Source organism: Myotis lucifugus, unplaced genomic scaffold (genome assembly GCF_000147115.1).
Source record: "Myotis lucifugus unplaced genomic scaffold, Myoluc2.0 scaffold_5, whole genome shotgun sequence".
NCBI lineage: Eukaryota > Metazoa > Chordata > Mammalia > Chiroptera > Vespertilionidae > Myotis > Myotis lucifugus.
The window spans coordinates 12,436,338-12,463,918 of record NW_005871053.1 but is presented as its reverse complement, the minus strand read 5'-3'; the positions used below and the strand labels follow the sequence as shown (position 1 = coordinate 12,463,918).

The 27,581-nt window shown below is 39.7% G+C and overlaps 1 protein-coding gene across 5 annotated transcripts in view; it reads left to right on the top strand.

Annotated features, from left to right (window-relative positions):
• CERS6 (ceramide synthase 6) overlaps nucleotides 1-26,984 on the top strand; it is a 251,703-nt gene extending 224,719 nt beyond the window's left edge. For 3 of the 5 annotated variants that reach the window (XM_023745271.1, XM_006083175.3, XM_023745268.1), the window contains 3 exons: nucleotides 17,224-17,380; nucleotides 17,941-17,964; nucleotides 20,784-26,984. In XM_023745271.1, the coding sequence (XP_023601039.1) occupies nucleotides 17,224-17,380; nucleotides 17,941-17,964; nucleotides 20,784-20,939 (337 nt within the window). In that variant the 3' untranslated portion in view covers nucleotides 20,940-26,984. The remainder of the gene's footprint in view (nucleotides 1-17,223; nucleotides 17,381-17,940; nucleotides 17,965-20,783) is intronic. The other 2 variants (XM_006083176.3, XM_023745279.1) reach the window with 2 other exon arrangements.
• The last annotated feature ends 597 nt before the right edge of the window (nucleotides 26,985-27,581 follow it).

Below are 27,581 nucleotides of genomic sequence, written 5' to 3'. Positions count from 1 at the left end.
CACTGATAGTATATCATACAACACAGTAAGTGTGTTGACCCCTACAATATGCTCAACATGGTGCCACGGTACTATTTGGAATACAGAGCAGGGTCACAGACCTGTCTCCTACTCTAACCCACATAGGTGGCAACACAAGCAGAGATGAGAAAATATTTTTTGTAAGCATGGAAGTGTTTGCTATGAAAGAGAAGACACATGGAGCACCTTAGGAATTTTTTAAAACTGGAGAGGTGGATATATGTTAAAATTCTATGGGATCCTTTATTTTTTTTTCCTATTGCTTTCTGAGACTAAATCTGGATGTAGATATTAAAACCTTCATCAGAACCATTTTAAGACATTCACTTGTGGGTGTTAGTTCAATCAGGGGTATTTGTGTTATTCATAAACATAACTCTGAAGTAGAGTGTTTACACTTTAGTACTATTAACATTTAGTACTATTAACAATTCTTTGTGGTGGAACTGTCCTGTTTATTATGGGATGTTTAGCAGCATCCTTGGCTGCCAGTAATGCATATACACACTAGTTATAAAAACCAGAAATGTCTCCAGATATCGCCAAATGTATCCTGAGGGTAAAATTGGCCCCAGTTGAGAACCATAGTTCTAAACCAGTGGTTCTCAAAATTATTTAGGGAATGAAGATCTAGAAATTAGTTTAGAATTTATGTGAAGGTTATTAGTTGGTAGTTGGCTGTACCATCTCTTTCTACCCCTGTTTTTCTGTTCCCTGTGAAGAGCAATGCTTCCTGTGTCTTTGTACATTGACCTCTTCTTGACCTGATAGCATGCCGGCCTCCTAAGAGGCAAGAGCAATTGTGACAGAGACCAGACTGAGTAATGGGATGCCAGCATCTTCCATTAGAGCTGTATTCACTATGAATGTGTCTGTAATCCATAAGAGGGTCGGAGGAAAAACACAATGAAAACCTTTCAAGACCGGTTCAATTAAGAGGCTCCCAGGAGAGACTGAGTACCAACAATAGAAAATTCAATATTGGGCTAACATAATGACACTTCATCTCATAAATGTCCTTTTTCTCTATTGTGTAAAGAAAAATATTCTGCAGTGACCTTTTGAAAAATGTGGCATTTAGTTTTTTGTGTTTGTTTTTTTTAAGAAATGCCTCTTTAAGATTCTTTAAAGCCAATATTCATAGGAAATTTATTAGGGGGGATGTGAGATTATAAAATGAACTGTTGCAGTGTCTAAAACCAGTTGTTCAGCTGTACACTTGAGATTCAGCATGAAATTATCTGGGTTTTACCTTAGGCAAAGCTGAAAAAGAGGAATGGCTGCCAAGCTTGATATGATAGTGTGGATGCCAGTGACTTTGTTCTTTACCTTATGTGTGTGTAAAGGAATATCATATGCACCCCTGTTCCAAAAATTGAATGCAGTATTAAGCAGCATTCAGGGAAAAAGCTGTTTTTCTTTGTCCTAGAAGCAGCCTTGTAAAATTGACAGCCTGTGTACCATTTATAAAGGGCTTTTGATCTATTTACAGGGAAATATTCAGTAAGATTCATTTCAGCAGCAGGATTAAAATGGGCTCAATGGGTGTGATAATGGCATTGTGGTTAGGATTTTTTAAAAATACTTTGAAGTATTTATAGATTAAATAATATGGTCTCAGGGATCAGTTTCAAAATAATTCAAGGTAGGCAGAGGAGGGGAATATAGATGAAAATGCATTGACCATGAGTTGATCACTGTTGAAACTGCTGATGACTGTGTATTAAGGCGGTGGGTGGGGTCATTATACTATTTTCTGTCCTTTCCTGTACATATCTAAATTCTTCAATAATAGAAGTTAAAAACAAATTATGAAATTTAGTTCTATTTTATATATACAGAATGAGAGACTTTTTACAAATTGTTTGACTTAAGATAGGATTCTTTCTGTGACAAAATTGGGTATGGAAGTCAAAACATTGCTTTCTGCTAACAGTTATTTGCACAGAGCTCAATATATCTGACCAACAAGAAGAGGTATAAGTCAATTTTGCCCTGCCATGCAGTAGTGACAGATGGTATGAAAAATTTACGTGACAGATGGTGGTGATTATTAAACAATAAACAGCGGCAGTTTATCAGGAACCAAACAGAAAATAGATACTTTTGTTGCTGGTGATGCATCTAAATTATCCTTTTTTATATAATTGAGATTTTAACATTGTGATAGGTGTGCTCTGCTAAGACTATGGAAGTTTAGAACTTCAAAACATTTTAAACTCTAGCTTAAGATTCACTATTGTTCCTTAGATAAGAACTTGAATATATTAAGCAAATAATCAAGTGAGAGATAGACTTTGAAGTAAGCATAGAACAATATTATAACTTAGTATTTGTATCACAGATGTTTTAATATGCTATGGATGAAAGAAAATTTCATGAGGTTCTGTTTTTAAACCAAGTATAAATTATCAGAGGCTTACTCGGGCTCAGGGCTGATCAGCAAGGATACAAAAATGCATATGATTCCTCTACTCCAAAAAGCTTGCAATCCACCTCTGACATTGGATAACTAGTCTACCCACAGAAGGCAACCAGAAGTAGCCAATAGAAGTACAGTTTTATAGTAGGGGCGCAATAGAAGTTTTGATTGATTGTGATCAGGAACATAAAGATAGTTTCACTGAGGAAGTGATATTTGAGCTGGGCCTTGAAGAATTAATACGTAATAAACAGGAGGAAGGGCAAGCCATGCCAAAGTAACACCATGCGCAAAAGCAAAGAGGGAAAAACACAATATGAAATGGAATAGAATTTACTCAGAAAATTGGTTGCAAGGTTAGATCATATGTAAAAATTGAGTATATATATCCCTAAATTGACCATGTGCAATAAGATGGTCTCACTATGAAAGGCAAGTAAAGTAAAAGCTGAGAATGTCCAAGGGTAGAAAAGATTCATGTCCCCTAACTTGAGTTAAGAAAATGGCTGTTGGATTCTTCCACATTATTTAACTTATTTTTCTTTTGTTCTCATTATTTTATGCTTTTTAATTTAATTTTTGCTAAGCACAAATAGTTGAATCCTCAGTGTTACACTATGTAATGCAACTGTTCTATTGTCTAGCAGGGTATGTAGAGGATGGGAAGGAATGTAGGAGAGAAGTTGAGTTTAAAAGAGCCAACATTTAGAGAGATTTGCCTTAAACTCTCTGGGTCAAATTAGGATCTGAGCCCAGCTGGTGTGGCTCAGTTGGTTGAGCATTGTCCCATGCACCAAGCTCATCTGTTAGATTTTTGGTCAGAGCCTGAGTTGCAGTAAGGGGGAGGGGTGGGGGAAGGGACGTGCAGGAGGCAGCCAATCAATGTTTCTCTGCCTCTCCCTTCTTCTCTCTTTAAAGTCAATAAAAACATATTTCAAAAAAAAATTAGGATCTGATTAGAAAAGTGCAATATGGCAGAAAAGAGTGAGGGAAAGATCAGTGTTGTGTCCTTTTCCAGAATTTAAGCATATTTGGTGTCTGATGTAGGGAAAATCCCATGGATTTTCAGTTACATACACATTGTTGTTTAAATAGCACTTCACACAAAGTTGGTTCTCTACAGGTGAAAATAAATATGGATCAAGAACAATTTGAAGAAAAAATTGAAAGGAATTTACTTTAACTTTTTCTACATAGTCTGAAATTTCTACATGATACATATTACTTTCAGAACCAGAAAATGTTAAAGCCATTGTAATTATGGAAAAATTCCATTTATCCTACAAGTAATTGAAACGTACAATTTGCCAAATATTCTAGGAGGTAATGAGACCGTTAATGAAAAGGCAAACATTTCAGTCCCTGCCCTTTCAATTAGGGAGGCAGACATCACTGTCCCAGTTACAGTGGTGAGTATTATGAAGATGTATTGGCTGCTGTGAGAATCCAATCTATTCTGAGGGTCAGAGAATAATTCCCCGAGGAATGACTTGGAATCTGTCATCTTAAGAATGAGTTTGGGTTAGTGTGGCCACTGGGGGCTCAAGGATCTCCCCGGGACTTGAGAAAGTGTTTTGAAATTGTTCACAGTGACAGTCTGATTTTTAAAAATACACTTCTTGTGGACTATTTGGACGATCACTTCCTGACCAGATACTGCTACATGATTTCATTGCTCTCATGGTCTTTTTGTTTATGATACCTTGAAGCAAGATCTAACTAGGAGACTAATTAGAAACCTAATACAGTAACTGCATAAGTAGTTTAGAGTACAGATGTAGTAGCTGCGGTAGACAGAAGTCAATGTATTCCAGAAGAATTTAGGAGATTGGTTAGAAAGGGGATGGGTAAAGTTGATGGAGATATAAAGGCTGACACCACAATTTTAATTTAAGTAACTCAATGGGGCCTAAGGCCATTAACTAAGGAAGGAGATGGTAGTTAAGGGAATGGGTTCTGGATAACCTTGTATGTGTTCAAATCCTGGCTCTATCATTCTACCTGTATGAATCTGGGTGAATTACCTGCTCACTGTAACCTCTTCTGCAAAATTTGGGGATGGAAACAATAGTACATGTCTGAAGTTATAATGCTTAATAATGGGAATGGCTGTAGTGGTGGTAGTGGTGTTATTTGCAATAAGAATAGCTTTTGGGGGGATGTGAATTTGGCTTTGGAGGTGCCAGGCAGGCAATGATAGGTAGATAGATAAATAGCTATATATAATTATATATACATATATATTTTATATATGCACATATATGTATTATATATGTATGTAGGAGTATTTAAAACAAAATAAGACAAACTTAGCTGGAAAACCAAATTTATGAAAAAAGTTCACATAGAAATAAAGGAAATGGTTATTTTAGGACCACGGCCCTTAGCTCAGGTGGGCACACTTTAAAGGGGTGTCCTTACACACATTCTAAGTCCGTAAATGTGCCCGTGCTGCATTCAGGAGCAGCAATAATAGTATTGTGAGCCTTCACTCCTTGGTGCCAGGGGCATGCCAATAACATAGAAGTCCCAGAGTCGTACCGTTGGTATATGAAAACATCAATTTCAACATCCACCTATTTCAAAGGATGAGCGAATTCTCGGCAGCTCCACAGTTAACGAGGGCCCGACTTCAATCAGAGCTCTAGAGAGAAAAATCTGAGCTTTGACTCGACTGCCATTTGTCTTACTTTGCAGAGGAAAAACAACTCCTGGTGGATAATGATAAAAATGCATAGTGTTAGCATTTTGTTGGTATTGCAATTTACTTCAGTTCTGCCTGAGATGGAGTTCACTTGAAAAGGCTCCCAAAGTCACTTTGTGTTAGCCTCCATGTGAGGTTTCATCCCCTTTATGCCTACCATCCTAATAACTTTATTTGCAGGGGCTAATGTTCTCATTCTTTTTTCTGTTGCGTGTCTAATGCTTTTGCTGAAACTGAAGTCCTGGCAGTAAGCAGGCCAAAAGCAATTATTGTGGCACAGTACACTGACAAATTATGCCTATGAGTATAAATAACTGCAAGGCGAGTGTGAGGCGCAGCCCTGTCTGTCTGTACTTGTAAATCAGTGTGTCCAGGAGGGATATTCTGGCTACTGAAGTGAGAGCCATGTCTACCATCAGTTTTCTTGGAATGGAGATTGATCAGTAGCCCCTGTTATCTTATCAGCACCCAGTATACTATGGGGTTCATAGTGCCGGTACAGATCCAAAGCAGGTCAAATGCAGTCATTTACTCTCAGAGCTTGTGCTTTACAGCGGGAGGCAATAAGATCCTGGAAAAGTATCTACAATGAAATAGACACACGTTAAAGGACAAGTCATAGGAAGAGGACAGGCATAGGAAACTGCTGGTGCCATCACCCTGAGGTGGGAACAGTGTTGGCCTATTCCTGGAACAGAAAGAAGCTTGAGCCCAGCCATTGTGGCTCGGTGGTTGAGCATTCACCTATGAACCAGGAGGTCACAGTTTGATTCCCGGTCAAGGGCACATGCCCAGGTTGTGGGCTCGATTCCCAGTAGGGGGCATACAGGAGGCAGGCAATCAATAATTCTCTCTCATTGATATTTCTATCTCTCCCTCTCCCTTCCTCTCTGAAATCAATAAAAATATATTTAAAAAAGTAAAAGAAAGAAGTGTGATGAACAAGAGGGAGAAGGTAGGAATTAAGGTTGGAGAGATCCAAATTTAGGGACTTCTGTGGGCCTTGAGAGGTGTTTGGGATTTCATTCTAATTTCAGTGGGTGATGGTTAGAAGGTTTAAAGAAGGAGAGTGACTCTAACGGTTATGATTATCCCCGAAACCTTTCAACAACTCTACTACATAGCAGTAGGGTGGCTCCCTGCTCCCCTCAGCACCCGCCTCCTTGGGATAGTTGCTCGTTCGGGACTTTGGTTGCCTTTCCAGGTGGACTGATTTTTCACTTGAGTCAGTATCTTAGGTGAGGAAGGGATAATTTTCCCAGGGCTTCAAAATACTTAAGGCCAATCTTACTCCTCCCCCACCCCCCTAGTTCGAGAAGCAGACTAATGAAGATGGCAGCTTGGTGTCAGGGTTTGCATTTGCCTTCCTGAGGGAGCGCCTCCATGTAAGGTGAAGGGATGGTGCATTACTAGCTGGGGCCTTGTAAGAGTTGCTTTGCAAAGGTCAACATGCCAATCTCCCTGAATACGACCTCCCTGAATATGACATAATAAGCCCAGTGATATATCTTAGGAAACTTGATGGTATTGATCGAATCTGAAGGGGAGTATTTTTCTCAGGTAGAATTCTACAACAAACCTGGCTCTCTCTTCAGCAAACGTGGATGTTAAGTGGCCCAAGTCATCATAGGGAGGGTGATGAATTGAAAACACTCACTGATGCTCCATACTGGACCTAATGGACGGCAACTAAGGCCCTGCTCAGGACAGAAGCGAAGTGGGCCATAACATTTTAAAAATACTAGAGGCCCGATGCACGAAATTCATGCAAGGGGCTCGGCCCCCGCCACCGTGACTTTCCAGTCTAATTGGCATATTATGCTTTTATTATTATAGATATATTTTTATATTTTAACAAAAATTTACTTGATTCTCCATGCCACAAAGGAAGGATATGTTCACATTGTTACCTGGTTAGGAATCATTTTTTATATGAATTACATCTGGGCAAGGATAAGGGCACCATTTTCCTTTGAGGCTTTGGGCTTCTTACGCTGGTGCTGCAGACACTCTCCCTCCTCTGCCTTGGGCTTTGCTATTGTCTGAATGTGTTTACAAACTCATGTTTCAGACTCCCTCTTCAAAGGATGATTTCTGCAGAATTCTGGGAGGTTAAACATAAGCTTTGAGTGGCTCAAAGGAGGGTGAAAAAGAGCTGGGAAGAGTAGGGTCCTCAAGTATCTCTTGAGTTGGAGCAGTTTGAAACCTCAAGAATTAGGAATTCTGATGCTCAAGAAAAAAGTGGGAGAAGGGGAGGGCGACAGAATTTAAAACATTCCATGCATAGCCTTGTAAATGTCATTCAGGCACACACCAGCATAAAAGACTCTAACCATTATGTCTACTGAGAGCAAGAATGGATCAAAAAGTTACTCAGAGCCAAGACAGTGTGACTCAGTGGTTGAGCGTCCCCCTATGAACCAGAAGGTCATGGTTCGATTCCCAGTCAGGGCACATGCCCGGGTTGTAGGCTCGATCCCCAGTGTGGGGTGTGCAGGAGGCAGCCGATCAATGATTCTCCCTCATCATTACTGTTTCTATCTTTCTCTCCCTCTCCCTTCCTCTCTGAAATCAATTTAAAAAAAAAGTTGCCATAACCGGTTTGGCTCAGTGGATAGAGCGTCAGCCTGCGGACTCAAGGGTCCCGGGTTCAATTCCGGTCAAGGGCATGTACCTTGGTTGCGGGCACATCCCCAGTAGGAGGTGTGCAGGAGGCAGCTGATCGATGTTTCTCTCTCATCGATGTTTCTAACTCTCTATCTCTCTCCCTTCCTCTCTGTAAAAAGTCAATAAAATATATTTTTAAAAAAGTTGCTCAGAATTATGTCGTTTTTAAAAAAGAAAGGAAGGAAGGAAATAGAGAACAAAAGAAGAAAAAAGCCTACAGAAGCAGATCCCAAACTTGTCTGCACATTGAAATTATCCAGGACCTTTTAAAGATTTCACCACCTAGCCTGTACCCCAGTCCATTTAAATTATAGTCTCTGGAGGGAATTCCAATGAGCAGCCAGGCTGGGAACTGTCCTACAGAACAGGCTCGTTGAAACACATGGCACAAGGTGGGAAGTGGAGAAATGAGGTCTCTGAATTGTACACATTAAGGAGAATTCATTTTACAGTGAAAAACACCATTTCCATTAAAAGCTGATATTTAATAATTTCCAAAAATCACATGCATGTTTATAAGTTAACCAAAAATATTTACCCCCCCCCAAAAAAGGTGTTTGTGGAGCATCTGCTACTAGTATATGCTTCACCCCAGACTCTTCATCCTAACAGCGGGAGCCCCGGGACCAGACCACAGACGGAGGCCCATCTCTACCATCATGGTCCACGTGTGACCTCAGTCTAAGGGAGATTTGGGCAGAATAATCTGAGAGGCCCTTTTGGCCCCCTGAGTTTTTCCTCTTAGACCTGTTTCTTTACTACCATTCGAGTGCCACGCTAAGGATACTTACGAATAGGAATGCAAACCCTAAAACCCAGTAGCTGCGGCTCAGATCTGAGTTCTACTGCATGTGTCCACCAGGGCCTTCCTGACGGTGTTCAGCCCTGGCCCTGACCCTCGGCTTCACCTCTTCCCCCTAAAGGGGAACACAAATAGGTGTTTTGAACTAACTGGAAAGGGTAAAAGTTTTTCTTACTAAATCACCCTCGAAAAATATTTCAAGTATTTTTTCAAATTACAAGAATAGTGCATTTGGAAACTAGTACAGGAAATGTTATTTGCAAAAATTTATCTTTCTTGTTGAAAGTATGTCCCACTTTTTTCCCCATTGACCCCCTCCCCCTTACTCCCGCCCCCTCCCCAGACTTTCACTGCACTACTGTCTGTACCCATGGATTATGCATATATGCATATAAGTACTTTGATCCCTGGAATCAGGAGTAACCAGTGTTAACCTTGTGGAATATTTTCTTTTCATTACATTTTATCTGTGTGTGGATAAAATGTTTGTACATTTGAAAATTAGAGCTCATATTGGGTACACTTTTTAATCTGATTTTCTTCACTTTTTGTTAAATTGAGCTGTAAGACATGATTTTAATGTATGAACAGCATTCTACCATACAGACAGGCCTTTTGAACCATTTGGAGGTATTTGCGATTAAAAACAGTAGAGCATGAACATTCTTGAACTTAAATTTTTTTACAACTTATTTCTTTAAAGACAAAGGTAGATAACTTCAAAAGTAAATTTATGAGGACAAAGGATCACTTTTAAAAATTCTTTACATGTTTGGCCAAATTTTCTATAAAGAACTCACTAATTTACACTCTGACCAGCCACATATGTGTTGCTTTCACTTTATTTATTTATTTATTTTTGTAAATGTGTTGTTACTGATTTTAGAGAGAGAGGAAAAGAGAGTAATAGAGAGAAACAATGATGAGAGAGAAACATCAGTGGGCTGCCTCCTGCATGCCCCCTACTGGGGACCGAGCCGGCAGCCCAGGCACGTGTCCTGACCAGGAATCGATCCAGTGACCTCTTGGTTCAACTACTGAACCACACTGGCCCGGCTCACTATTTTTTACAACAGCATTTTATCATCTTTTTAATGTACAATTGATGATTTGATAGTTTAAATGTTCTCTTTTAATTTGTTAATTTGAACATGTTCAGACCCATAGAAAATTTGAAAAAATGCACTGAACACTCACAACCTCCGCCCCTGCATTCACCAGTGGCCAGCACCTGCAACGTCCATTGCCTGTCTCCTACACACGTTTGCCAAGTCACCTCAAAGGAGGCTGCGGACTTCATGACACTTCAGCCCCAAAAACTTGAGCACACATGTCTCATGTTTTAATTTTGTATTTGGTGGGTTCTAAGCACAGTGGGACATTTTATCCATGTTTTCATAAGCCATTTGTATTTCTTCTGGGAAATGTCTACTCATATCCTTTATCCGTTTTCCCTTGAGGAAGTGCTTTCCCCGGCATCTATGCTGTTTGCGTGAAGCTGCATCCGATGCTCCCTGAACACCACTTAAACCTCCTGATAAGACCCCTAGACCCTGTACACTCAGGTCTTGAATGATGTGTACGAAATTTCCTCTGTGATGTAAGGTATGGCCTTGGCTACTGCTGTTTCTGTCAGTGAGAGGAGAAGTCTTATATTCAGCTGGTTGACTGTAAACATCCTATTCATGATCAGGGACTATTGGAGAGAAGTAATTGAGGTCAAATGGATAAGCACAGCTGAACACACTATAACTAGCAGAAGCAGAAAGAACATCTTGTCCTGTTAGTTAAATTATTTTTTTGCTTTTTCTTTTTATTTTTTTAATATATTTTCATTGATTTCAAAGAGAGGAAGGGAGAAGGAGAGACAGAAACCTCAATGATAAAAATCATTGATCGGCTGCCTCCTGCACACTCCCACTGGGGATGGAGCCCACAACCCGGGCATGTGCCCTGACTGGGAATCGAGCCATGACCTCCTGGTTCATTGGTCAACACTCAACCACTGAGCCATGCCAGCTGGACTTTTTTTGCTTTTTAGATGAAACCCCCAGTGCACTCTGTAGACTGTCTTTGACTATTCAAAGATGAGTTTTACCAAATAAAACTGCCATCCTTAGCATGAGCCAGTATTTTGATGGGTTTGCAATGGGGATTTCTGCAAAATAAGTCATTGTCCCCCAGCTCCTGAATCCACATGCCTTCCCCGAGCAGGTGGTGCTGCATTACTGCCTGCCCTCTCTCATGACAAGGTGTTCATATGTCTTTCTTCCTCAGAGAATTGTTTGAATATGCACCTGCCCTGAGTCTGCCAGCAAATGGATCCCACCAGGCAGTTTCCTAGCCTGGCAGCTAGAGCTGGAGAAAGTCTTCAAGGTTCAGGCCCTGAGCTTGGCACAGGGGCTTCCCTCTCCTAAGTTCCTAAGCACAGCTATTTGTCTCGGGGCTTTTTAAAAAAACACACACACATTTTTATTGATATCAGAGAAGAAAGGAGAGAGAGAGAGAGAGAGAGAGAGAGAGAGAGAAACATCAATGATGAAAGAGAATCATTGATAGGCTGCCTCCTGCATGCCCCCCACTGGGGACCAAGCCGTAACCCAGGCATGTGCCCTTGACTGGAATCAAACCCAGGACCTTTCAGTCCCCAGACCAATGCTCTATCCACTGAGCAAAACCAGCTAGAGCGTGTCTTGGGCTTTCTTTTCATTAGTGTAACATTTAATCCCAGAAATGGGTGGTATTAAATGCCCCACTGAGTTTGTGCAGGGCCTGGCCTTGATTTAAGATACACACATGCCCAGTGCCTTAGGGAAGAGGGTCCCCTATCTCTTTCCTCCTCCTCTCCTCTCCATCTGCCCTCTTCCCATCCTTCCATTCTTCCCTTCATTTCCTCCCATCTCCTTCCCTCTCTCCATTCTCTTGTTTATTTCCCCTGCCCCTCAAGGCAAGATTGTAGGGATTGTATCATAGTTTGCACAAGCTGTCTTGTATCCTGCAAAATACATTTCTTTCACAAGATCACGAAATAAGAAAATAACAGAAGGAGATTGCAGAAGCCGGGCCAGTTTCACAGTTCTTAGGCCAGTTATTAAGCACAAAATATTGGGAACTCAGACTAAAGCAGCTCCAAACATGCCAACAAACTGGCATTCCAGGGACAAGAGTGGTCAAGTGTGCTTCTGATGGGTGTTTAAGTGGCCCCCTCTGTCCTCTCCGAATCCCACACCCAGAAAGAGTGGCTTCCTGTGTTCACATGGAATCAGAGCATCTGTTTTTGGAGTGAGCAGTGTGAGTCGGGCAAGGACGTCACTACCACTGGTGGGCCCCGCATTTCCCTGAGCGCTCCCTCCTCAAAGTGCCCAGGGAGCCACACCTTCTCCCACTCCCCTCAGGGGGCAGAGGGCAGCAGCTGCTGTGACCACAGACAAGTGTAGCCAGCTGCTGCCTCCACATTAGAGCAGGAAGCTGGGACTTTGAGGAGAACCACATCTGGCCAAGCCTCGCTGCCCCTCTGTGGCTCTGAGACTCAGGGGAGGTGGCTTTTGGGAAATCCATCTGCCTCAGCGAAAACCAGCTGTCCTCTTTGACCCAGTGAAGACCTTTCTTGGCTTTTCTTAGTTCTTGCCCATGTATTATCATTCTCATGTGGTCTTCTCAAATTCTAACGTAAACTAATATGTATTTATGTGATCCTATGCATATTACAGGTAAATATCATAGAAATTTTATAGAACATGGGAAAACGAAGAAGAAAAAAGATATCCCAATCCCATAGTTCTGCGATTACCTCTGTTCATAGTTTGCCTTTGTTTCTAACATTTCATATGCTTAAAATTACACCTTTTTCTTTACCAAAATGAGATCACTCTGTACATATTGGTTTGGTTTTGTTGTTTTTTAAATATTTTTATTGATTTCAGAGAGGAAGGGAGAGGGGAAGAGAGAAACATCAGTGATGAGAGAGATCATTGATCTGCTGCCTCTCGCACGCCCCCTACTGGGGATCCAGCCTGCAATCTGGGCATGTGCTCTGACCAGGAATGGAACTGTGACCTCCTGGTTCATAGGTCAATGCTCAACCACTGAGACACACCAGCCGGACTGTACATATTGTTTTATAGCTTTGCTTTTCTCATTTAACATTATACTGTAAGCATTTTCTCATTTTATTAAATAGTTATCTATAACATAATTATAGGGACTACAGCAGTAACCATCTTATGTAAAAGGCTTTTATTTATCAGTGCCCTATTTTTGGACACTATTTAGGATGTTTACAATGATTTGCTATTATAAATAATATTCATATGAATATCCTTGTGGCTAAATCTTTTTATAACTTCCTTATTAGTTCCTTAGAACAAATGTTTGAAAAACCAAGACCATTCAAAAGCTCTGAGGTAAAGAACATCCTAGTTTGACCACAAAGCAAATTTTTCTTTTTAAGGGACCCTCCCTGGTGTTACACGGTGCTCCTCAGAGTGACATCTGACCCTAACTCTTGACTCTCTTTGGATACTTGATATGAATCTCATTACTGCTGTGGTTTTTATATAGATTATTCCAGAAATACACAACCCAAGGCTCAGAGTGAGGTCTTCGGTGGCGGTAGAGGGGAGAAGGGGCACAGGCAAAGTTTGTGTTTGCTGTGGGCCGTGGTCTTCTAAACATCCATTGAAAGTGAGACTGTTCAACTAACTTTACATAGTAAAGATAATCAGGTTGAACTTTGAGTGGACAGTCATGATAAGGATGAAGAAATTAAGCACTGGTTGTAGCTTTCCGAATCAGATGCCATTGAAGAGCTTTTTGCACTGTGCTGTATGATAGTATGAGACTTACTGAACCCTGAAGCTTAAGGGGAAAGCAGATGTCACATGGATGCTTAGAATGTGAATGAGTCAGGCCGTAAATGTCATCTTAAAATGAGACTGTGGGGTTTTTTTGCTTAAAAAAAAAGATTGTAACTTTTCTGCATGGATGTATGCATTCCTCCCTCCCCCTGCCTTTATAGCCTGTATAATAATTCTGTGATCATCAAATTTAAGAGGAAGCATCCATAAAATGTAAGCATGAGAGAAAATAACTATAGGGCATAATCAGATTAAATTCTTATGATTCATTAAACCTCCATTAAAATAACCCATCAAGGCTCAGCCCTTGGGGGTGGTAACCGGGGCATCTGCAGGTCACCAATGAATTGCAGGGAGCTCAGCTTTGCCCTGCAGGCATCTATTTCTTTCCAGAATCCTGCGGGAAGAAAGAAGTGTAGACTAGAGCCTTTCATTCCATTGTTAGGGTTCTTAGAAGGGAGGGTGTAAAAGTGATTTCCGTGCTGGGACCCACAGTGGCAGAGGCAGAACAGACCTAGTGGAACACTCCTTGTACATGCGTGATGTGCCATCTAGTGGTTAAGTGAGCCCAACGTCCAGGAAAAGGAAAACGGTCCTTTCTGGTGTCTATACCTCTAAGGTCTCCACCACGTTCTTTGAGCAGCTATAGGAGGTTTGATGCTATAGGCTATTATTTGGTGAGGTCTGTTTTCTTAGGAGCCACATGTTGATCACAGAGTATTTGTGGGAAGGACACTGATAGAGTAATTATGCAAACCAGAGATTGCCAACTGGCAGTGTTTGACCCACCGAGCACTTGTTTCCATTTTATTTTATTGAGGCTTAATTCATAGATACAGTGTAGTGAACAAATCTTCAGTGTACAGCCTGCTACATTTTACCTTATTAAATGTTTTATCTGTATACTCCATGTAATCACCACGTGGATCAAGCTCTAGGATGTTTCCAGCATCCCATGGCCTCCCTCATGGTTTCTCCCCCAAATCCCCCCTCAGAATAACTGCTATTCAGAACTCTGTTTTGCAATGGCATCATTAAGGTACATACTCCTAACCCTAACCTCTGAGAAAGGACCAAATTCTATAATAACCATGTTAATATTTAGCCAAAAAAAAAAGGTACAGCTATATCCATAATATTCTGTGGCTTTAAAAAAGACCCTCTTTCCTGGGTTCATTTCAGAGTCCAGGTGACATAATGATCTCTCTTTCCAAGTCTCAATTCCTAATACATTGTTTTTCTCCCCAAGCTTCTCACTAAGAGATATATCCATCAGTGCACTGATTAAATTTTCCCAAGTGTCTCTGCAGGCAGCCAACTCAATTTTCAAAGAAATCCCATTACTTTTGAGCTGCATCTCAGAGGCACCACAGATTGTCATGGCAAAGCCCCTGCATTCTGATGCAGCATTGCAGAAATTAATGTGGTGCCGTGACACCAGTGACTGCATGACACCCTGTTCCAATTAAGCCAAGCAGATCATTATGGTGAGGAAGGTGCTCAAGCTGTAATCCAGCAAGGCTGATCCATAAGGAATAGCATAACGCAGACATTGTTGCTGTTTCAACAGGACCTCTTTCTGTTCAAATTAAACTAATTTCTCTCTAATGTCCAAATGAATAGTATGTCAAGAAGCAGAGATAGTTCTGAAGTACAATTACTGTTATAATAAACAAGGCAAGAATATAGGCATTATCCTGACATTACTTTTTACAAATAACTTGTACTTTTTTCTAATTATTTGGCATGGATTTGGAAAATAGAAGAATGTAAAGAGGAAAATATGCATAATCTCTAATTCATCAAAGAAAGTCTATAATGGTTTTGGTTAATTCCTTTCAGGGAAGTATTATTCCCTCTTTTGCGTGTATATGCATGTATATTTCATAGAGTTGAGATGATATGTATTTGTCTCTATAATTAGAAACTCAACATGATTTCATAATTTCTGTATTAAGAATGAAAACTAATTTTTTACCGCTTCCTGGTATTGGAAATTTTGATTGTTTGCTGTTTTTAATATAGTTACAAAGATTTAATGTCTACATATTTGAAATGAAGTCTTTGACTTTCTACCATACTCACTGGCCAGAACTTCCACAATAATGTTAAATAATAATGGTAATGTTGGCTATTTGTGGTTTGTTCCTGATTATAAAGGCAAAAAATTTTGATGTTTCTAAAATATGATGACAACTGCTGATTTGAGTTGCTTAAAAGTCATATTAAATAAGTCCTTTGAGGCCTAAGTTTTAAATATCAACAATGTAGAATTGAACATTACCATATGTCTTTCACTGCTATTGAAGTGATTATGTCTCTACTAACTTGGTCTATGGATATATGATGCATTATATTAGTAGGTTTTCTAATGTTGGTCCCCCTCCACAAGAATGAATACTACTATAGCATAGAGTAATAAACTTTCAATGAATTGTCAAAGTCAATTCCATACTGTTATTTTAGGATTTTAATATCTATGTTTATTGTTCTTGAAAGACAACTGGTGTGGCAGGGTTATTTAGAGATACACTCTGTTCTTCTCATTCTGGCCTATACAGGCGGGTTGCTGAAATTGGAGGCAGGGAACCTATTTATGCCTATTATTCATTCTTCTTTTTTCTTTACACCTTATCCCAACTGCAATAAGTGGAGTTTTTTCTTTTGTGGATCCATAAAGTATTTTTTTAAACTCTCTTAAAGGACTCATTATACTCTTTCTTTTATGAAAATTCTCTGTATATCTATCTTCAGTTCTTGTATGAGTGGTTTGTGTCTTATATTCAAGTTTTTCATCCCTCCCCCCTAGCCACTAAGTGTGGTCCACACTAACCTCTCCTGTCAGGTCCCAGCAAAGCACTGCAATGGCAGGTAGGGAAATGCACTTAGATGAGTAGTATCAACACTTTTAGATTGCCAAACCAGCCCTACAGTTAACGAAGGAGGAAAGCGAGGAAGTTAGAGGGATTCAAAAATTCGGTGCTTATGTTCTTCTCTGAGTCCAGAAGGCAGGAGTCAACTTCCAAAGTCTTAGGAGCAGACACAGCAGGGATGAGAGCCAAACCCTGAAACCAGCTCTCATGCACCTACACAGGTGACTGCCCCATTTTTGGGTACATGCTTTTAAAACTAAGTACATTCATTATATTCCAATAATCTTTGAAAATCCTTCCAATACTCATCTCAAGGCATCACTTCAAAATGATATATTTCAATTGTCAATTCTTTCCCAGGGGAAAGCTTGCAAAATTAAGAACCCTCCAAGGGTTTCCTTACTAGACTATAAACCACTTGAGGACAGGATTTAGATCTTAAGTATATTCTAGCTCTCACTGTACTAGGCATGTGTTTTAAACGTAGCTAGTGTTTTTGGAATTAATTTACCCTTGTTTATTGCAGTGTAATGCCATTGAGTAGTATTCTTCACTTATTTGAAGACCAATAGCAACTCCAAAAGCCTTTTAGCAAGCAAAGGTAGAATTATAACTAAAAACTTAATGGAAATTAATGGGAGAAATTATGACAAAAGTAAAAGGGGGAGCATAAACACACCATTCATATTAGAATCAAAATGAATGTTTGCCACCAGGGGAATAGTTCAGGTGATGACTCTTTGAAATACCTGGTCAGCTTTGCAGACAGGGAGTGGTTAGTGGATATTGTTGACTTTCTGCTTCTGTGCAGGTATTAGAATTTCTTTGAAGGCAAAGTGAAAAGTTGTGTTCAATGATACCTTTCTCCTTTTCCTTAGGGTGTTAAATTCCACGCTATTTGAAAGTTGGGAGATTGTTGGACCTTATCCTTCCTGGTGGGTTTTTAACCTACTGCTGTTGCTAATACAAGGCTTGAACTGCTTCTGGTCTTACTTGATCGTAAAAATAGCTTGCAAAGCTATTTCAAGAGGCAAGGTAAGTAAAATTCACCATTTCTAATATGTTCCGGATAATTACATTTCTTGGTTGCTCTGAATCAATGAGAACATTTATTTCAAATGTCATCAAAACTGATTTTTTTTTCAAAATTTAGCATAACCTCCTAGAAACACAAACCAAATTTTTATTGTCTTCTGTTTAGTTCATTTTTTGAGTTGTAGCATTGCTGTACTGAAGATGATTCTCAGTGTTCTGCATTTATAATTTTAAATTTAATGATAATATTATTTGTTGTATTTTTTCTCTCCCTCTCTCTGTCTCCCTGGTCCTTTTCTGGTTGTACTTATGCTGAACAGAAATTGAATAACTTCTTTACTTTTCTGAGAAAGGTTGCTTGATGCAGTATGCCCATTTATGCCTTTTCCAATAAAACTTAGTTGAATCTCTTTGGTTTAAAAAATGGACTCACGAGGCTGATTTGAATGAAGCTTCTTGAGCCCCAACCCCTCTATGTAGAGCAGTGACTTTTCTAGAATGTTCTCTATGACATTTTCTTATGTTCGTTGTTTGTTCTCTTCCTTCTGCCACCCTGGAAGGCTGGGAAGTGGAACCCTTTACATGTAAGTTTCTCACAAGTCCCTCTCTGTCCTTGTCCTGGGTGCCACATTAGCCGGCCTGTTGGAGGGGCACTCAGATGCTTTTGTTTCCATGCGTATTGTTCTGTCTAAGCTGTTGGCACTGGCTGGAGGCTCTGAGTATGGCTCCCACCAGCTGCAAAGGGACACTAGGAACAGCTCGGTTAATGCCCTTGTGTATGAGCTTGCATCCTGCTAAACTTTGCATGATCCCACAGAGAAGGAGAGGAATTTTTTTCATCAGTGATTAACATGTTGGCTAAAAAGCAGAAATAGACCAAAAGTGAAGTAGGAGAAAGAGAACTACGTTGGGGAGAGGAAACACGGTCCAGCCTGGAGTACTGAGTATTATTAGCTCCTTTGCCTGCTCTGCCCTGGATCACAGAGCACTTAACTAACCATCTTGTCCTCAGTGAGGAAAACAGAGCTGACCCTTCCATAGAGGGGCTCAGGACACCTGGTCATGTGCTATGAAGCCAGGTCTCAGGGTCAGCTCTTATCATAGAAATCCAAAATATTTTGATCAATACATTGTTTAGAAGTGAAAGTGGTTTTTTTTTTCCCCTCTGTGACCTCTTAGTCTTTAAAGTAAGTATGTATTTGTGTTTTTTAAAAATGCTCTGTTCTCATTTGGATGCAAATTAATTCCACAAACACAATACTGTCAGTAGGATAACATTAACTGAAGATATAAGGATGCTGTGGACTAGAATACTTATGTCCTCACTGCATTGCTGTTTCCACCAGACATTTTGTCTTCTCTCCAGCTTATTCCTTCACCTTTATGAAGAGACAATCATTAATTTTATTCCAGAGCTCAGGCTTCATAATATTTTGTCATTACTGCTCACCTAGGACAGTGAGATTCATGGCTATAGGTTATGGACTCATTTAATTGTGGTTTCTTTTGAGACATTCTAAATTGTTCCTTTCTTTGATGGCAACATAACTATAGATTTTTTCCCCCAAATGCAATTAAAAATAATCTTACTAATCATGCAAATGTAAATTAGTCACTCTCTGAAACTAGAGTTTTCTTTCCGATTAGCAGCTTAATTTATGGCTAATGGATTTTCTAAATGTAGTGGAGCCCTACTATAGTGCTGTCTTTGTGACCCGTGTTTCTTTAAGTTCAAGTATCCTTATAATCTAGTTATTTTGATGTTTCAGTAATTTAATCTTCTTGGAGATGGTCCTTGTGAGTTTAACCTCATCTCAAGGGGCATTGGAATACGGTCCATTTTTACGCTATTTACTCAGTCATTTTGATCCCCTCCCACTAACGGAGGTGATGTTCTCTCAGTACCAATGGCTCTCCACTTGGAGGGGCACTCGTGGTCTAGTACATTCTCAAAAGAGAAAGGTACCTTAAAGAGGCCACTGTGACACAGAAACCCATCTACACTCCTTGTTAACTCACTTTGTCACCCAATTGTATATCCAAGGTTCTCGAGTTGGGGAGTTACGGTGGCGCAAAGGACGTGACGTGAAAAGTCCCCCAGTTAATTCTGATATACTTCCCAGGAGACCTAGCCAACCTCCCCAGTCCAGCTCCTAGAGAATCGCAGGTGACTAGACTAGGGAAGTTTCTATGAAGCCAGGCCACCAGGTCCCTATGGCCACCCCACTTAGAAAGTAAGTTACTCAAAGGTGCTATTACTCAAAGGTCTTAAGGCCTTTGGTGTAAAATGCTTACCATAATTTAGACTTATGGAGTAGGAGGTTCAAACTATTTTAATATTAAAAGGAGTACAGTATTTCCTTAATTTCTCCCTAAATTAAGTCCTTGCTAGACAGTCTGATTTTTTTTTTCATTCTTTACGGTAATGTATAGATTTATATCTGATATTTTATATGACCATCCTCATTACCTAATGAGACTGAATGGAGGATTGAAAAGCCCTGGAATAATGGGAACCAATTCATACTGATTCACTCAGTCAATTTTCTTTGGGAAATATTTAAAACTAAACCTCACCCACCAGGTTCTCAAAAAGCCTCCTACTGCCATTATGTATTATGTAGTATATAACACAAAATTTCTATTAATTCTGGCAGACAGAAAAGAAATTAAATAATGAAACAATGCATTGCAAAGCCAAAGAAGAATGATGATTTGATTATCTGAATTAGCAAATAGTTCCATTAGTGTAGTTAATTGAGAGCTGACTTTAAGTGATTCCCAAGGGTGATGGGATTCAAAGTCTAAATTGACTCATTTGCACCAAATTTCTACACTGCCATTCCAGTGGTGGAGTAGGCCACTTTGCCAGTGAAAGTGGGACTCGAGGTCTAGTGCAGTGATGGCGAACCCATGACACGCGTGTCAGAGGTGACATGTGAACTCATTTTTTTGGTTCATTTTTCTTTGTTAAATGGCATTTAAATATATAAAATAAATATCAAAAATATAAGTCTTTGTTTTACTATGGTTGCGATTATCAAAAAATTTCTATATGTGACATGGCACCAGAGTTAAGTTAGGGTTTTTCAAAATGCTGACACGCCAAGCTCAAAAGATTCGCCATCACTGGTCTAGTACATTCTCAAAATAGAAAGGTACCTTAAAGAGCCCGCTGTGATAGGGAAATCCACCTACATTCCTTGATAACTGGCTTTGTCACTCAAATTGTGTATCTCCAGTAAAGGGGAGCTTATTACTATGGCAAAATTTTTATCCCCTTTGATATTTTAACATTTGGATCTGTTGTCCTTCGGGTATGATGACTGCATGTGCTTCTGAGCATGCCATACTTGAATGATTCCTTAGGAGCTGGTCCCACTCACCTTCTTGTGTTCCACAGGTGTCCAAGGATGACCGAAGTGATATTGAATCTAGCTCAGATGAGGAGGGCTCGGAAGAAACTCCAAGGAAGAAACCCCACACTGCAACCACCACCAATGGAACCAGCGGTACCAACGGGTATCTCCTGACCGGCCCTTGCTCCGTGGATGATTAATTACTCAAAACTACAAGTCCAGAACAGAGTGAACTATTTGTTCCTGGAAGTATTTAATAAGTTGCAAATGCAGTTCCTTTCATAATATCTCAGCACCAGAAACAAAAATTAGGATTATCCAAGCATTTTGACTAGTGCACTGCCATTTGTCCCGTCTGTGAATGAAGAAGAATTACCATTCTCTATATGTAGGCATGCTGTATTTGTAATTGACACAAGGGAACAGTATTTGCATTTGTATTGTGTTAGAATATTATTTATTTTTTGTATTTGTTTATAAATCTGTGGACAAAAGGAGGTTTCCTCTTTCCTTTGACTCCCTGGGCTCATGACAGTGAGGAAGATGCTCCATCTGCTTTGACCCCTTTCTACTGCTGCAGCCCCGTTTGCTAGGAGCACCTGCTTAACTTGTCTTAGGGCAAGCAAATCCCAGTGCAAGATTCTCCTGCCGCTCCACATAGGTTTGCTTTCTTTGTATCAGTGCCCGGTCTCAGCGACCATTCCCCCAGCATATAGTGTAAACAGGACAGGGTTTTTAATTGTCACTCTTCCTGGTCATTTAGCAGTTTAAATGAAAGAGCATCGTCATTGGAGGGCTTTTTAAAAATTGTTTTGTATTAGATGGCTTTGGAATAGACTTCATCTCTTGTGTGCACAGCCAAGATTTCTTCGGTGAGTGTGGTAGCTAGTTGGGGATTCGCCTTGTAGGTTACAGAGATCTTTTTGTTCTGTTATGAGGTCAGAGCCCTGGCTCTGGAGGAAGACATGGCCGAAGGTCACAGTCACAGAGAAATCACTCTCAGTCTCTGGAATTAGTCTCCTGATCTGAGAAGAGCATAGAGAGAGCAGCTGATCGTAACCAGATTCTACCATTGCCCCTGTGTCATGTCATGAAAAAGAGAAATTGAGCATATTTTGGAGCAGAAAAAAAGAGAGTTTCAAGAGTTGGCAAGGGTCACCTCTGGTGCAAAGCACTTTATTGCATCTGCTTTCAAAGAAAGTGCCGTATCTAGTATTTGAAGTTTTATTTTTTTCTGAGCAAAATAAAGCCAATGGGAGAAAGACTCTTTACCCTACGTCTTTCCTCCCTAACATAACTCAGAACGACTTGCCTGTTACTTGAGGAGCATTGCACTTTCATTTGCTTCTTTGAAGATTTGTTCACGTTACAGGCATTTTTACTCAAATGAAACTATTGCCAGAAAAACAAAAATTCGACTGGGCAATGACGATATTGGCAATGAGAAAGACTATTGAGAAATAAATTTCCATAGTCTCCTACATGGCAGTGTTATTTATGTATAGATAAGAAAACCATACACGCAAACCAAAGATTTTATCTCCTTCCTTCCAACTTTTAGTAAGGGAATAAAAAGGTATCATAAATACCTGTTTTATAAATCAAAAAGACCATCATGTAAGACGAGAGTTGAAAAGCACAGTGCAGTGACATAAATGTGTGAATCAGGCATCGTGCGGACAACAGCAAAATACTAGCGAGTGCATGCGCTGCTCAGAGCCATTCATATTCAGTTCCATTTTTTGAAAAAATAACAAATAAATAAAGCTTTGTGCTCACAATTTATAATCTATAGTTAAAAGAATGCTCACAAACAAGAACCTCACACTGTAATATTAAATCTTTCCCCACCTTGTTGCAAACTAGTATGTTTCTTGTTTGCTCCATAGTAATAACTGCAGAGGCTTGGAAATATGCCTGTTTATCGAAACACCATGCAACTGATTCTTCATGTAAAACCTTATTGTTCACAAAACAAGGAGATGCTTAGGAGTGTAATTTGGGGATGGTTTGATTTTATAAGACCAATATAAAATGTCAAAAAGTACTTCTGAACATCTGCTAAGATGCAGATAAATAAAAATAACAGCAAGCATGTTAGGGCTGAAAATTTTTGAGAAGGTGAAAATCTATGTTCTTAAAACTAAAATATGGCAGAGAAGAGTGGATTGTAGCTTGCTTTAGTGTGCAGAGCAAGTCCTTTCCGTGGGTGAAATAAACCAGAGAACCACGGTGTGTTCAAATTGGGATTATCTAACGCTCTTTAGCACAAAAGAACAATTTCAAAAGACAGCTTATACATTATTAAGGAAGAGTTGCATACAATAAAGTAAATTGAGTCTGTCCTTAGCAAAGACAAACCTAAACAATCTTTTGTTTTTCCCAAAAGTCACTTAGGAGGAGGACTGGGAATACTTAGAGCCTCTCTGACTGATGGCATCAATTTAACCAAGTCCTTAATCTACAGATTTTCATTTCATTTTACATTTTAGGGCAAAGAGTTCTTTTTGACTAATCAATATGGTGTTTGTAGGCCTCTTGAGGTGAAGAACAATATATCTCTGTCTACTGTTCTCCCATGGTGGCCTGATAAGGCTGAGAGAGAAAAATATCCTCTACCTGTGCCAGGCCATAGTTCTGGAAGTGTATTTTGTAAATTCAACTGTAGGTTAGTGAGAGTGTTGTTTCCATTAATTAACTTAGCCAATGTTGATATCTCCTTCCTCCTGGTCACATTCAAACTTTCCCAGGATACTAAGGGTATGTAGGAAGGACTCTAGAAAAAAAATATACTTTATTCTCTAATGTTATATAGCTCTTCTAGATCTCTTAGTGGGGGGAAAGTAGAAAATTGAGTAGAATTTTGGCCTTGGGTCAGTAAATGATATCAGTGTGTGATCTATGTATGTATATGTATGTTTCTTCAAAAATGTGATAAAACCAAAATATCGCTAATTCATCCTTATCCATATTCTTTTCATAAAAACCATTCACTATGTACAATAGAAACTTCCTGCCTCTTCCTGTTCATGCTACACACACAGCTGAGAGTCATCGAATCTTTTCAGTCTCTCGGCCTCAGAGCTAAATATTGCAGATTCTAGATCATAGAGAGCCTACAGTCAGCAGATATGCCAAGTACAGTTCTCATTCCTAAATTGAGTCCTGTGAGTGTTGAGAATAAGGGTATAGCTATCAGTATTTTGGGTTATTAAACTATGTTAGAAAAAAACTGCGTATGATTGCTGCTTCACCCCAGTATTTTATTACAGTAAAATCTAACTCCTGCTAGGCTGCTAGATAATGGTGTTCTGAGGTACCGTGAGATAATGAAACACACCTGACGAAGGTAAACTAGGAAGAAAGGTTGATTCTCCAAAGAAAGCAAGCAGTTGGGTAAGAGAAATGACTAGTGAAATAAGATTAGATCACCTTTAGGCAAATGGTGATTGAACCTCTAAATGTCCAGTTCTATTGCCAAACTTTCCATATAGTAGAGCTTGAATTTGAGCAAATTAAATACTTTCACCTTAGATAGAAGTAAAAAATGAGATTTTTATTTCAACATACCTGAGTCTTTGCAAGAGCTCTTCATAAAAGAACGTTATGGACACCTGTCTTGATTGTTCCCAATCTATTCATGATTTTTTATTGATAGTTATTTTTATTCCTTTCTTGGAAATGTTAATACCAAAGTTGCCTGAGTATTTGAGTATTTTTCTTAATTTGAAGTATAAAAAGTATACAGAATAAATCCAAAGGTGTTAAAAGGTTCTGTTTATCAGTATGTGTGATGTCATTCTGTCCAGAGAGGTTCAAGAAGTCCGTTAAGGAAAAAAAGGTTATATGTTTACATTTCATGTGCTATTTGAGTTCTTAAGATTCCAATTAGCTTACTTTTTTTTCTTTGTCTCTGGCTGATTCCTGCTTTGCTGATAAATAATAATAGCCCTGAAATGTTTCTAACATTCAAATAAGAAAAAATCAGATCAAAGTCAGCCTGATGATAAAGTGATGACACGGCACTTTCAGTCTCTAAGTAACTTGTGTGAAAAGAAAATGCAGTTAGCTCTAGTTACTACATTTGCTGTCTAGCATTCTATCCATGGAAGAATACTGTCAATAATCATAAAGAGTTCTTACAGTCATGCAAAATGCAGCAGGATATGTTTTTAATGAAGATATTGTTGGCCCCAGAGTCAATTTAAGTTTCTCTTGGTAAAATGAAATTATGCCATTCTCAAATTACCTAATAGTAATTAGCATCGGTTCACACTGTGGCCACATTTTAGTTCTTCAGTCATAATCCTGAAGAGAGTCCTCTGGTTTGCCTCTGTGTGCAGGGTCCCCTTCTCTCCCCTAGGGGGCGCCCAGTAAATGCTGAGGAGGCCTGTCCACTTGCCCACTCTATGCCTTTGGAACTTTTCTAATATATACTCAGAGGGAGCATACCTGGTGCTGGCTTTCATGAAGAAAATTATATTAAAGAACATAAAACATCATAAGTAACTGTTGTTAAGATCTGCAAACTCCCAAAAGAGAACCATAGTATTTCCAGGTATTTCGAACTTGAGTTCAACCTGAAGCCTTTGAAAAGAACACGTTACTGAATGGCCACAAGCTAAGACCTCATCAGATCAAAGAAATAAAAAATCTCTGCAGCCAGATGGCATATTGTATTGTGTCTCCACAAAAGCAGGCATTCTCAAGATTGCGCAGGAAATGATGGGGGGACCTATTAGCCTAACATCTGTGTTTATCTCATTCACTCACATTCCTTTCAGCCTCCTGGGACTCTTGATAAAAGGATGCCAAAATATTGTCACTTTTCTGCTGTCAATTTCCCATAGCCTTTGGATCAGTTGTACCCCAACTGATGCCATTTTTCTTAAAAAGTGTTGTGTCCACATAAGCCTATTTCCCTGAACACAGGTCCATGAAAGGTTGGCTTTCTATGTTGGTGTATTCTGCATGGCCTGGATACCAAGAGCAACAGCTGTTGGTTTGATTTCTATGTTAAGTGAGGGGAAAAATAGATTTTATAGAGATAATTTTGGGGAGTAATGTTTTAAACTGTCATTGTAAAACTGCCCTTTAAAAAAGGGGGTTTTTCAAGATTAGTTGCCAAAGAGAAATTAGCTCTGTAATAGGAAGAGTAATGTGATGACTCTGGAACTTTAACTTAGAGCTTCATTAATTTAAACATGGAACACACCATCTAAGTTTGATTCCCAAAAGTTTTATAGTGCTGCTAGCTCATGACTCCCATCAGCTCTTTGTTTGCCCGCATTATCAGTGACCTCAACAGCCATTTGTTGTCATGCAAGGGGGAGGTGGTTAGTTTTGGGATTTGATTTTTTTTTCGACTTGCAGTGAGAAATAGGGTAGGTGACAAAACCTTACTTTTTTCGTAAGACAATTCAGTGCTTGAGCATCTGTCAGAAGTGGAATGGTGTACTGTTAGCCAATTAGAATTACTTTATGTACTGTTGTTGTGCTGATTTTTATATGAAAATATAATTATTCATTGTTGTTCTCTGGACACAATTGTTATTATGAGGATCATTTTACTTTGGAAACACTTTCATAATAAAGATAAGCATTAAGAGTGCAGTGTAAGTGCCCTTTTCTGTACGCACCACCAGCTTGAGTTGGTGACATGCCTCGCCTTCCTGGGCAAGACTTATTTCCGGGCTTACATCACCCTACTGGTTTCTCGCAGGCTCCTCAAATTCCAATAATCACTATGATGACTGAGCGAGAGTGTTATATGTTACATATATGTTATGTTGTCGAGAGTTTAGCCGAGCTACTCCCCGGTATGCCTACCTTGGCATCTATTTTGTTTGGCCAAGTGGCCTGCAGGGACCTGAAATTGACACCCTCATGCCCATGCATGCCCTGGATAGCAGCCCATAGGGTTACAAGCAAATGTAAGTTCCTGATTGACCTCCCCAACAGCCCTTGGTGACCAACAGTCTCCCCTGCCTCCCAGCACCTGTATGCCTACGCACCCTAGATGAGACCCCTGCGGGGCTTACCAAAACCCTGCTCTCTGGTTTGAATTGACTAATCTGGCTTAGCCCAGGAACCCCAAAGCACTCCACTCATGGACCCTAATAAAGGTATGTGACCCCTGGTCCTGTCTCACTCTGTCTGCACCTGCCTTTACCTCCCCATGTGGCCTCTTGAGGCATGCCATGTACTTCCCCCAGGACCAGTGGATAATAAACTTCTGTATTGCAGTTTCTTTTGTGATCTGTTGTTGAAGCTCAGTTCACCCTGTGCTCCACTTAACAAATGTTCATTTAACAAAATCATGACATTTACATATTATATATATAACATATATATAATAGTATCTCTTTGAAAATTAAGCTATAAGAACTCAATGTTAAATATTATGTAGTACTTCATTCTGGAAAAATATGATTTTTAGAGATAATCTGTTCAAATATATCAGACTCTGCTGATTTTCCAAACTATAAAGAGGCCCTTAGGACTACCGACTCACAGGATAACACACACAACTGCCCCGCTTGGTGTATGTCCAGCACACGCCATGCAAGCTTGGCTGACATGTCTTCTCTGGGCCCCTGCCCCACTTTGTTAGGCCTTCTCTCCCTCCTCATCTTCCCTCTGTCACTTTGTCTTCCCCAGCTGCCTCCTCCTTCTCTAGCTGGTGTCATCTAGTATCTCAAAAGCCATTAAAATAGCACTGACAGTCCACCAGACATACCACCACCACCACCAATGTTATGAAAAATAAAGCAGACTCCCCATGGAAAGTCTTATAAATATTTAACCACCCCAACAACAATCTGATTCCAAGCATGAGTTGT